This window comes from Ranitomeya imitator, chromosome 2, assembly GCF_032444005.1.
Source record: "Ranitomeya imitator isolate aRanImi1 chromosome 2, aRanImi1.pri, whole genome shotgun sequence".
NCBI lineage: Eukaryota > Metazoa > Chordata > Amphibia > Anura > Dendrobatidae > Ranitomeya > Ranitomeya imitator.
In genome coordinates this window covers 726,173,261-726,186,369 of record NC_091283.1, presented here as the reverse complement: position 1 = coordinate 726,186,369, position 13,109 = coordinate 726,173,261, and the positions used below count along the sequence as shown (strand labels likewise).

The 13,109-nt window shown below is 44.2% G+C and overlaps 1 protein-coding gene across 1 annotated transcript in view; it reads right to left on the bottom strand.

Moving 5' to 3' along the window:
• GRID1 (glutamate ionotropic receptor delta type subunit 1) overlaps positions 1–13,109 on the bottom strand; it is a 2,008,846-nt gene that overhangs the window by 603,084 nt on the left and 1,392,653 nt on the right. Inside the window, exon 5 of the mRNA XM_069753192.1 lies at positions 10,909–10,962. Within this exon, the coding sequence (XP_069609293.1) occupies positions 10,909–10,962 (54 nt within the window). The remainder of the gene's footprint in view (positions 1–10,908; positions 10,963–13,109) is intronic.

Sequence of the window (13,109 nt, the reverse complement as noted above, 5' to 3'; positions counted from 1 at the left end):
AGGGACGTGGTCGTGGGCGTGGAGTTTCTGCAGGGAGAGGACATGGAGATTCTGTGCCTGCTGCGGGCATCGGGGACTCATCATCCCCCAGTTTTTGCAGGGGACAGTCCTTCATGCGTAACTTTGTAGGAGCTCGCCGTACCCCACTGCTGCGGGACAAACAAATTGAAGCCGTTGTCTGATGGCTGGCAGCTAACGCATCAACTTCAATTAGTGCCACATCCTCTCAGGCACAGAGCACTGAAAAGCACCCATTTGTCTCTTCACCACCTGCCAAATTGCCCAGGCAGTCAGAGAGCCCAGGACAGGAGCCATCTCTACTTCTGTTCTCTGAATCTCTTGGCTTGGAAAGAGGGGGCCAGCCAAGCAGCATTCGAGAAACTGAAGAAGAGGCAGTGTGCAGTGTTGCCCAACTGCTTTGTCTCTCTGAATCTGAAGAGGCGGGTGGGCAGTGCCTATGAACAGCACACCTCAGTACGCATCTGATGATGAGACTCAGGTGCCACTTTCTGGTGCATACTGTGCTACCAAGACTACCCAGGAGAAGCAGTTGTTGGAAGATTGTAGTGTAGATGATGAGGTCCTTGACCCATCATGGCGCGTGGTACAGGAAGGTGGTGGGAGCAGCTCTGAGGAAGGGATTCCCTGAACAGCCCAAAAAGGAGGGAGAGGGAGGTGGAAAACTGCATTGCCTGTAGCCTCCAGTCATCACCTATTAGGAGCATGCCTCTTCCAAAACCCAAAACGGGTGCTCCCAAGACTTGCAGTGCCTGGTCCTTTCTGACACAGTTGCAGATGACATTTGCTTTGTCAAATGCAAGCTGTGTAATAAGAAAGTCAAAAGAGGGAAAAGTGTCAGCAACCTCAATACCACAAATATGTGGAAACATGTGCGGACCAAGCATATGGTGGAGTTACAAAAACACACTGATGACCTAGGCCAACCTACAGCGGCACCTACCACCTCTTCAGCTCATGTTGTAGCCTCTTCCTCCAGCTCACACACAGCTGGTTCGGCTTCCTCACAGTATCACCATGGAAGAACCTCTGGCACTGTTGGACAGAGACACAGTGTAATTCCACCTACAGCACCATGTTCCCTGTCATCCTCACACTCGCAGGCCAGTCTACAGCCATTGGTATCACAGGCATGGGAGAAAAGGCGCTCATACTCAGCAAACCACCCCCGAGCACAGGCTCTGAATGCTGGCATTGCAAAACTACTGTCCCTTGAAATGCTATCATTCAGGCTCGTGGAGACTAACACCTTCCGTAACTTCATGGCATTGGTAGTCCCACAATACAACTTGCCCAGCCACTTTTATTTCAGCAGGCAAGACGTCCTTGCCCTCTAAAATCATGTGGAGGGAAACTTTAAACATGCGCTACTAAACACTGTCAGTAGCAAGGTCCATTTGACCACCAATGCATGGATCAGTCACCAAGGACAGGGAAGGTGTCTTTCCCTCCCTGCCCATTCTGTAAATGTTTTGGAGCCGGGGACAGATCTTAAGAGGGGCGCTGTAAGTGTTCTGACAACTCCAAGGATTGCAGGAATCCAGTATGTACACATTGACTCCGCCTCATACTCCAGTTCCTCTGAATCACCACTGCAGGAGCCGTCACAGTCTACCTTCACATGGACCTGTGAACGCTTACCTGTTGCGACCTATATGAGCACAGCTGTGGCCAAACGTCAACAGGCCATATTGAAATTAATTTCTTTGGGGAATCAAAGCCACAAAGCACAGGAGCTCTGGAATGCCATCAAGCAGGAGAGCAATGTGTGGTTTGTGCCAGCGAATATCCAGCCAGGCATGGTAGTGTGTGACAATGGCCGAAATCTGGTGGTATCTCTGGGCCTAGGCAACCTCACTCACATCCCATGTCTGGCACATGTTCTCAACTTGGTCATGCAGAATTTTTTGAGGGACTATCCGGATCTTGATGCACTGCTGCACAAGGTCCGCCTAGAGTTCGCTCACTTGTGGCATTCCAGCATGGCAAGATCACGCATTGCAGCTCTGCAGCGCCGATTCCGCCTTCCGGAACATCACATCATATGTGACCTATCAACTAGGTGGAATTCAACATTGCATATGTTGGAGCAGTTGTGTGAGCAACAGGCAGCAGTAATGGAGCACCAGCTGCATCAGGCGCAAACAAGTCGCACTGTGCGCCATGCATACTTCACCACCACTGAATGGACCTCTATGAAGGACATCTGCCTCGTTTTGCGTGCCTTTGATGATTCCACGTGGATGGCGAGTGCAGATGATGCACTATTCAGCATGACTATTCCCCTTACCTGCCTGCTTGAAAAAACACTGCAAGCACTAAGGGAGGAGATTGTGGAAGAGGTGGAGGATGTGCTTTACAAAGCAGATCAGTGCGTCGAGGCAGTGGAGGAAGCTCTGCACAATGAGCGAGCAGAAGCAGCGCCTCAGCACAAGGCAAGACCAGTATGGCCCAAATATGGCAAAGTTTTGTGTCCCTGCCACAAATGTCTACACCATCACAGATGGCTCCAGTCAGGAGGAGGCAATGTTTCCATCAGATGGTGACAGACTACATGTCTTGCCCTCTCAGTGTACTCCCAGACGGCTCTTCCCCTTTCAAGTTTTGGGTCTCTAAGCTGGATACATGGCCAGAGCTTAGCCAGTATGCATTGGAGGTGCTGGCTTGCCCTGCGGCTAGTGTATTATCGGAACGCGTCTTTAGTGCCGCAGGTGGTGTACTAACAGACCGTCACATGCAACTATCTTCCGATAACGTTGAACGGCTTAATTTTCTGAAAATGAACAAGGCCTGGATCTCGCAGGATTTTGCCACTCCTCTTCCAGATTAAATAATTGGTTGGCAACAGTATCCAGGTCTCCTGTTGTGTTCATGTTTCTACCACCTGAACTGTAATCCCTGGGCTCCAACACTGCCAGTTGCTGCTCAGAAGTGCCATCTGCACAGTCAACACATGACCCAGTGTTATTGGGTTTCAGTAACGTCAGCTGGTCCCCTGATGTGTATCCGGCAAGTTCTTCTGCTTCATCCACACTCACACTACAACAGATATTAAACTTGCTCCAATTAGGCATCAGCCTACACTCTGCTTCTCCTGGATTCCCTGGGCTCCAACACCGCCAGTTGCTGCTCAGAAGTACCATCTGCACAGTAAAAACTTGCCGTGTTATTGGGTTTCAGTAACGTCAGCTGATCCCCTGCAGTGTATCCGGCAATTTCTCCTGCTCTGTTCACACTCACACTACAACAGATATTAAACTTGCTCCAATTAGGCCTCAGTCTACACTCTGCTTCTCCTGGATTCCCTAGGCTCCAGCACTGCCAGTTGCTGCTCGGAAGTGCCATCTGCACAGTCAACAGTTGCTCTTCTGTTATTGGAGTTCAGTAACGCCAGCTGCAAACCTGCTGTGTATCCGGCAATTTCTCCTGCTCCCTCCACACTAAGACTTCAACAGATATTAAACTTGCTCCAATTAGGCCTCGGCCTACACTCTGCTTCTAGCATTGACCCTGGGCTCCAACACCGCCAGTTGCTGCTCGGAAGTGCCGTCTGCACACTCATCAGTTGCTCCTCTGATATTGGGGTTCAGTAACGCCAGCTGCTCCCCTGCTGTGTGTGCGGCAATTTCTCCACTCTGTCTCTAGCATTGACCTTGGGCTCCAACACTGCCAGTTGCTGCTCGGAAGTGCCGTCTGCACAGTCAACAGTTGCTCCTCTGTTATTGGGGTTCAGTAACGCCAGCTGCTCCCTTGCTGTGTATCCGTCAATTTCTCCCACACTAAGACTACAACAGATATTAAACTTGCTCCAATTAGGCCTCGGCCTACACTCTGCTTCTGGCATTGACCCTGGTCTCCAACACCGCCAGTTGCTGCTCAGAAGTGCCATCTGCACAGTCAACAGTTGCTCCTCTGTTATTGGGGTTCAGTAACGCCAGATGCTCCCCTGCTGTGTGTGCGACAATTTATCCACTCTGTTTCTAGCATTGACCTTGGGCTCCAACACTGCCAGTTGCTGCTCGGAAGTGCCGTCTACACAGTCAACAGTTGCTCCTCTTTTATTGGGGTTCAGTAACGCCAGCTGCTCCCCTGCTGTGTATCCGGCAATTTCTCCTGCTCCCTCCACACTAAGACTACAACAGATATTAAACTTGCTCCAATTAGGCCTCGGCGTACACTCTGTTTCTAGCATTGACCTTGGACTCCAACAAAGCCAGTTGCTGCTCAGAAGTGCCGTCTGCACAGTCAACAGTTGCTACCGTGTTATTGGGGTTCAGTAACGTCAGCTGATTCCCAGCTTTGCATCCAGCAATTTCTCCACTCTGTTTCTAGCATTGAGCCTGGGCTTCAACACTGCCAGTTGCTGCTCAGAAGTGCCTTCTACACAGTCAACACTTGCTGCCATGTTATTGGGGTTCAGTAATGTCAGCTGATCCCCTGCTGTGAATCCGGCAATTTCTCCTGCTCCTTCCACACTCACACTACTACAGATATTAAAGGGAACCTGTCCCCCCAGGCGTTTGTAACTAAAAGAGCCAACTTGTGCAGCACTAATGCTGCATTTGGACAAGGTGGTCTTTTAGTTATGCTCCTTGCACACGCTGAGCTAAACACTCATAAAATGTGCCCCCTCATACCGTGAAAGTCCAGGAGGCGGGACTTTCCTTACTAATCAGATGCGGCACAGCCATCATTTATACCCTCTTGGCGCCATGCACCACCTCCTGAGCATTGCTTGAATCTATCCCGGAGCCTGCACTGTTATGTTATCCCTTGGGCATGCTCAGTCAGTGCTGCCCATCTTCTGACATCATTTGATGTCAGGCTGACTGCACCTGTGCTGCCGCGCTGCCAGAGATCCCGCCCCTCAGTGTCTTCTGACTTATTCACACTGCGGGGCTGGGATTCATGGGCATGCGCTGTGCATATCTTCGCCTCTTACTCATCTCCTTCCGCCTTTTTCGGACTGTGAGGCGTCAGCTGATCCCTAAGCGCATGCCACGGCGATTAGGGATTAGCTGACGCCGCATAGTCTGAAGAAGGCGGAGGGAGAGGAGTGAGAGGCGAAGATATGCACTGCGCATGCCCATGAATCCCAGCCCCGCAGTGTGAATAAATCAGAAGACACTGCGGGGCGGGATCTCGGGCAACCTGGCTGCACAGGCGCACTCAGCCTGACATCAAATGATGTCAGAAGACGGGCAGCGCTAGCTGCGCATGCCCAAGGGATAATATAACAGTGTAGGCTCTGGGACAGATTCCAACAATGCTCAGGAGGTGGCGCCCATCGCCAAGTGGGTATGAATGACGGCTGTGCTGTGTCTCATTAAGAAGGAAAGTCCCGCCTCTGGGACGGTTTCACAGTATGGGGGGGCACATTTTATAAGTTTTTACTTCAGCCTGTGCAAAGAGCATAACTAAAAGAGCCATTTTTCCTTGTGCAGCATTAGTGCTGCACAAGGTGGCTCTTTTAGCTACAATTGCCTGGGGGTGACAGGTTCCCCTTTATACTTGCTCCATTTAGGCCTCTGCCTACACTCTGTTTCTCCTGTAATCCCTGGGCTCCAACACCGCCAGTTGCTGCTCAGAAGTGTCTTTGGCATGGGTACTCCCTCCTGCCCAGCCTGGTTCCAGCACGCCAGCTGTTTACGGGTAGTGTCAAGATCACTTTGTCTCCAATACATTGTCCTGTCGGGATGCGGTCGGGTTAGCCAAGTCTATGGTGCCTGCAGATTTGGTGCTTCCTATATGGGCTGCGGGAACTTGCAATCAAGGCTGGTTCCATAGTGCCAATAGGACAAGCTCCCCCTGTAGGACTGTGGGTTTCAGTAACTGCGGCTGGCTCATGGCCTTGCAATTTTTTTTTTCATTTGGACCTTCTGCTAACTATCTGAGTTCCAGCACCATTAGCTGGTTCTTTAGAAGTCAATCTTGAATAGGTCCCCCTGGGTTCCAGTACCGTCAGCTGGTTCCAGGCAGAGTCTTTGGCTTAGATGCCTTCTTCTCGGTATCTGAATTCCACCAACATCTGGTGGTCCTTGGTAGTGCTTTCTGGCACGGGTACCTCATGCTTAGTAACCAGGTTCCAGCACTGTCAGCTGGTCCTCGGTAGTTCCATTGGCTCTTGTACCTTCTGCTACCCATCCGGGTTCCAGTACCATCAGCTGGTTCTCGTCAGTGTCTTTTGCTCTTTTACCTTCTGCTACCCATCCTGGTTCCAGTACCGTCAGCTGGTTCCAGGCAGAGCCTTTGGCTTAGGTGCCTCCTTCTCAGTATCCGAGTTCCACCAACGTCTGGTAGTCATTGGTAGTGCTTTCTGGCACGGGTACCTCCTGCTTAGTAACCGGGTTGCAGTACCATCAGCTGGTTCTCGGTAGTTCCATTGGATCTTGTACCTTCGGCTACCCATCCTAGTTCCAGTACCATCAGCTGGTTCTCGGCAGTGTCTTTGGCTCTTGCACCTTCTGCTACCCATCCTGGTTCCAGTACCGTCAGCTGTTTCCAGGCAGAGCCTTTAGCTTAGGTGCCTCCTTCTCGGTATCCAAGTTCCACCAACGTGTGGTGGTCCTTGGCAGTGCTTTCAGGCACAAGTACCTCCTGCTTAGTAACCGGGTTCCAGTACTGTCAGCTACTCCTCGGTAGTTCCATTGGCTCTTGGACCTTCGGCTACCCATCCGTGTTCCAGTACCGTCAGCTGGTTCTCGGCAGTTCCTCAGCCTTCTTGTACCTTCTGCTACATTTCCAAGTTCAAGCTTTATTAAATGGTTTTTGGTAATCACTCTGGATCTCCCTGACAACGACCCTAAAGACGATGACCCTGAAGACCACCCCGAAGAAGATGACGACCCAGGAGAAGATGACCCCGTCGATGATGACCCTGAAGACGACAACCCTGAAGACCACCCCGAAGAAGACGATGACCCCGGAGAGGATGATGAAGGAGAAAGTGTGGGAGAAGTAAAAAAGAAGGTGAAGAGCATGGAAGTAGTGAAACATAAATATCTGACAAAATATAAAAAAGCTTAACATAGTCAATATCTTTGTAACTCCGAACGTCTTAAAAAAAAAATTAATTCCTGCTGTTCCATTTGATTGTGCTAAACCTCTATGCCTTTAATGTCTCCTCCACCTCCCCCAATACATTCTACATTATTCTTAGTTGTTTTCCTTCATGTAGAATTAACCTACAAGGAAAGAAAGGGTTTATTTTAATTCCGATATTTGTGTCCTATTGACTTGCATTGGTTTCCGGTATTGGTATCGGCGATATCCGATATTTTTGGGATATCGGCCGATCCAATCCGATACTGATATTTTCGGATATCGGAAGGTATCGCTCAACACTACTCACTACCAAATCTGAGCAATTTCCTCCAAAAACAATGAAGGCACCACCACCAGCCCTTTGATCTCATATGCATATGGGGTCCATGAAACTTTCACACCACTTGTCTAACCTTACCTAATTAAAGATTCTCTCTTAAAGCTCAGTGTTTGTTTGTCTAAATGTCCTGTTTATTTAAATGTCCATGTATCACACCTTGCCTGTGCTCATTACTGTATATAATTGAGTTTCTTCAAATATTTTGTTATACCAGCCTGATGAAGAGACGCAAGCTGTCTCGAAAGCTTGCTTTGTAACATCATTCACTATATTTTGCTAGCCATTAAAAGGTATCACACCCACAAGATTCCTATTTTGTCTCTCAGACTGAGAGCACTGTATATATTTTTTTTGTCTGTTTAGGCACATCAGGGGTTCTTTAAACATGACATGGTGCCAACTATTATTGATCCAGCAAGTTTTGCATTCAAAATGTCAAATGACACTCTCCCTTTCGAGCTCTGCTGTGTGCCCAAACAGTGGCTCTCCTCCACATATGGGGTACAGGCATGCTCAGTAGAAAATGAACAACTTTTATTGTCTATTTTCTCCTGTTACCCTTGTGAAATTTAAAAAAAATATTGAGTATAAAGTAATATTTTTGTGAAAAAAGTTAAAAGTTATTTTTTTTTCCACATTCTAAAAATTCATGTGAAGCACCGGAAAAAATAATAAACTTCTTGAATGTGGTTTGAGCTCCTTGAGAGGTGCAGTTTTTAGAATGGAGTCGCTTTTTGGTATTTTCTACGATATAGACCCCTCAAAGTAACTTCAAATGTGGGGTGGTACCTAAAAAAAATGAGTTTGCAAATTTTGTTGAAAAAACTGAAAAATCGCTGTTCAATTTTTAACCCATATAACTTCCTAAAAAAAGTTGTTCCAAAATTTGTGCTGATGTAAAATAGACATGTGGGAAATGTTATTTATTAGTTATTTTTGTGTGACACATCTCTATGACTAAAGGACATAAGAATTCAAAGTTTGAAAATTGCTAAATTTTGCAAATTTTCACCAATTTTTTTCACAAATAAATGCAAGTTATATCAAAGAAATTGTACCGCTATCACAAAGTACAATATGTCACAAAAAAAACCTTAGAATCACTGAGATCCGTTGAAGCATTTCAGAGTTATTGCCTCATAAACCAGATCTCCACTTTGCACTGACGAGGGGCAGTACCCCGAAACACAGTGTCTGCAAATTGAGATTCTGGTTTGGCTATTATCCTAAGTCATGTGACAAGGCTCGTTAAAGGGTCGACATTGACTGTTAGAATTGCTACTTCCAATAGGTGGCACTAGAGTTGTAGTCCTCTTCTTCTCTGAAGAGACAATTTGCATATTTCCCAGAGGAGAATTGCGGTTTTAAGTCTCCTCACCTCGACATGCTTATCATGTCACTCTCCGCAAGGAGAAACGATACTTCTTGGATCCCGGTTAGATGCCTCTCAATCAGCCAAACCAGATCTCCACTTTGCACTGACAGGGGCAGTACCCCAAAACACAGTGTCTGCAAATTTAGATTCTGGTTTGGCTATTATCCTAAGTCATTTGACAAGGCTCGTTAAAGGGTCGACATTGACTGTTAGGATTGCTACTTCCAATAGGTGGCACTGGAGTTCTAGTCCTTTTCCTCTCTGAAGAGACAATTTGCATATTTCCCAGAGGAGCATTGCGGCTTTAAGTCTCCTCACCTCGACATGCTTATCATGTCACTGTCCGCAAGGAGAAACGATACTTCTTGTACCTCATAATGTTACAGTAGTCAGAAATGTAAAATTGTCCGTGTCATTAACATGTCAACAACATTAGGGAGTTAAGGTGTAAAGTTTGGTCACTGTATGGTTTTTTTTCATTTGGCATATTGGTTGGTGCCATCAATCAAAGGTTAAGAGTAAAATAAAATGTTAAGAGCAATAGCAGTATCAAGCATAAATTATGTCCTGATGTAATAGCTGCACAGTCCAAATTCCCTTAAATTCATCATTTTTTTCTCAGAAAAAGCTTAATTTGCTGGGGATCCATCATGCAACACACAACACATTGATCTAAAATGAAGTATTCACGTTCATATTTGATAAACCAATATTTCTACAGCCCTGCTCCCAGATACATAATGCTAGAAATATGATAACATATTTTAGACATGCTCATTTACATTTTTGGTAAAAAAAAGGATAGGTAGAACTTGCAAGATATTTTTAAACTGAAATTTGAAATTTTATATGGAATTTTTTTTTACTGAAACTTGATTTCCTGATTTTCAATTAATTTTATCCTGGCTACAGATGAGCAAACCTGAACTTTAAAGTCAGTGTCTGATGCTAAACGCCGAACACAGACTCCCAGAAGTCCATTGCAATGGTTAGAGTTCTGGTGAAAGCCCGTTGCAGAGAGAGAAGGAAAGAAAAAATATTTTCCAGCTCTAAAGTTTAAGTCCCAATTATTTTCAATGGGGTTCAAGATCTAGTTCATGATCTGGTACAGATCTGTCTTGAGTGGGTCACGTCCTCTTTGGAGATCTGGTGTTAGAAAATCACATGCATTGTGAATCACAGATCTTTCATTTAGCCTTTGTGTTTGTGTTGCATGTTTAAAGGATTTTGATCCTTTGGTGTTGAAAAGTTATTGATCCTTTCTATGCTGGTTAGAAACTTGCAGCTCCATCTCACAGTTAGTCCTGACCGGGTCATTTCCTCTCTCTATAAAATAAGGCCAGACCTTCTCTTCCTTGCCAGTGAAAGTTCTATTTCCTATCTCCTTGGAGTTGCTGTGCTGAGTTGGAGACTGCTGTTGCTGCTGGAAATTGTTGCATACTGTTTTTGGTTGTATGCTTTCCTCATTATCCTATTCCCATATGGTTTGTACATGTCTACCCTTTCCTAAATACCTCTCCACCTTTGGTGAGTGCTTCATATGTTAGTTGCTTTTCATTATCCCTGTTTGTCTTACATGTTTATACGCTAGCATTTCTGCCCCAGGCCTCCTGGGTGAAGTGTTAACTTAGGGTAAAAAAGGAGAACAGTAAGGCTGGTAGCCCAAACTTCCTCACCTTTAGAAGTACCTTCAGGAGCATGGACAGTTAGGGCCCCAGCCCTGGAGACAGAACCGGGCCACTTTCCATATTTATGTACAGTCAAAAAGTTCTGGTATCCGAACCAAACTTTGGCAATTCATTTTTTTTTCTAATTAAAAAGCAGATTTTAGTAGCGGTACACAAAAAATAAAATGTTGCACTCCTAGGTAAATAGTGCACTGATCAGTGGCAATGTGACTTCTCAAATACAGCCATAATCAGATCCTAGCACTGAAGATTAGTCTTTGTACTAACAGATATCTGCCCTGTTGTGTGCATATAATTGCTGTAATATCCTTTCAGAGTGCCACTACACCTATTAATCAAGCGCAAGGTAAGAGGGGGTTGTGGAGCGCTTTTTCCAAAGACCATAGTGCACTTCTTTCCGTGGTGTTAATATTGTACATATTTAATATAGTTTTTTTTCTTACCTCATTAACATAAACCCAGTGACTGTCCTTAGATGCAAGATTTGTTTCCACGGCCTAAAGGTTAAGAAAAAAAAGGACACATTAATGTGGATACATGAATCTTTATTTTTCATCATTCCTTCAGAATTTACCAGTGTTAACATTTTAAAATGTGATCTGATTGCAGATTTCAATAAGAATTATAAGTTATACTTGTGACTGTTTATTTTGTCTGCAGATATTACTTGTAATGGCTTGAATGGTTACTCTTGTTTCTTGTGCAAACTGAGATAATTAATTTTTACTACTGCAAACATAGCAGTGCAGAACAATTAAACAGTGGGCTACAAATCATAGCACATTGTTTTGCATCCATATTTTTGGAACGTCAATCACATTTCCTAATCTGGCATATAAACCATGTCTTTTGACACCCACTTCTGTACTTTAAATACAATACATCGTGCAGAACGTTTATTATTGTACATTGTCCCTGCTTGACAGGCCTGTCACATACAGTAGGTGCACTGCAGATTCTTTATTTCCTTAAAAGTACATTTTCTATTCAATAAATGGTCGTGTTATCACTATTAATTTTTGTCATATTTGCCTGTTTTGAAAAAATTGCTAATAAGTTCATAAAATCACAAGATTAATCCTTTAACCTCTTTACAACGTTGCTATTTTCCATTTTTGCGTCTTCTTCCCAGAGCCAAAACTTTTTTTTATTTTTCTGTCAGTGTGAGGGCTTGTTTTTGTGGTACAAATTGTAGTTTTGAAAGACACCATTGATTTTGTCATATAGCCTACTGGAAAACGGGAAAAAAAATTCCAAATGCATTGAAATTGCAAAAAAAGTGCAATTGCACAATTGTTTTTTATTTTTATTTACCATGTTCACTAAACACTAAATCTGACCTGCAATTATGATTCGCCAAGTCAGTACAAGTATACAGAAAACCAAGCATGTAAAGGTTCTTTTTTATTTAAGTGGTGAAAAAAATGTGAAATTTTTGAGACCCATATAGTCATTTTTGTAGATCTGGGGCTTGGTGATAGCTTACTTTCTGCTCCCAGAGCTTAAAATTTTATTAATATAAGTTTTGGATAGATATGATATTTTTATCACCTGTTATTGCATTTTATTTCAATGTTGTGGTGGTGGCGGCCGAAAAACTGCAATTCTGGACTTAAGATTTTTTCTTTTGCTTACCAATTTACTTTATGTTTTGATAGATCGGACCTTTCTTGAACACAGCAATACCAAATATGTGTATGTTTTATAGTTTTATTTTCAATGAAACAAAAAGGGGTAATTAGATTTTTTGTGATTTTCATTTGTTTTTATATTTTAATACATTTTGTTTTTACTTTTTACTGGCTTCAATAGTCCACTTATGAGACTTAAAGCTGCAATTGTCTAATCACTTGTGCTACACAGAGCAGTGCTTCAGTCCTGTGTATGTGTGGCAAAAATCACAATCTCTTTTGAATGCCGTCCATGAGCCGGCATTCATAAGACAATCACAATGACAGGCAATGGGTCTTCTGCAGACCCCTGGCTATCATGACAACATCTTAGAGCTCCCTGATCAATGGATCCTGTTAAATGCTGCTGTTAGTGATTAACAGTGGCATTTAACTGGTTAACAGCAATTGGTGGATCTCGGATCCATCCGCAGGTGTCAGAGGCCCATGACAGCTGATTATTCAGCTGTCATGTGCGGGGACATGACAGCTGACATACCTATATGTCAAAGGTCATGAAAGGGGATGAGGATGATGAAAATTTCCACTTTCAGGATACAGATTTTTTTTCAAACTCATATTTTGAGAGCCATAGCTCCTTTATTTGTTTTTCAACATAGACTTAAATGAACTTGTTTTTATTCATTATAATTTGCTTTATTAGTAGCAGTAATAATTATAAGAAATCTCAGTTTTTGTCGTTTGAAACTGCTTACTAGGACACCATGTTAGCATAATTTAGTAGGACCCTAGCTCTATTGCTTTGCAGTGCTGGGGTCCTGAGTTAAAATCTCACCTAGAACAATATCTGCAAGGAATTTATGCATCTTCCCCGTGTTTGTGTGGGTTTCCTTTGTGTACTCCGATTTCCTCCCACACACCAAACACATACTGATAGAGAATTTATATTGTGAGCCCCAATGGGGACAGTGATGATTATGTCTATAGATTGCTTTGGAAATTAATCCTTTAAC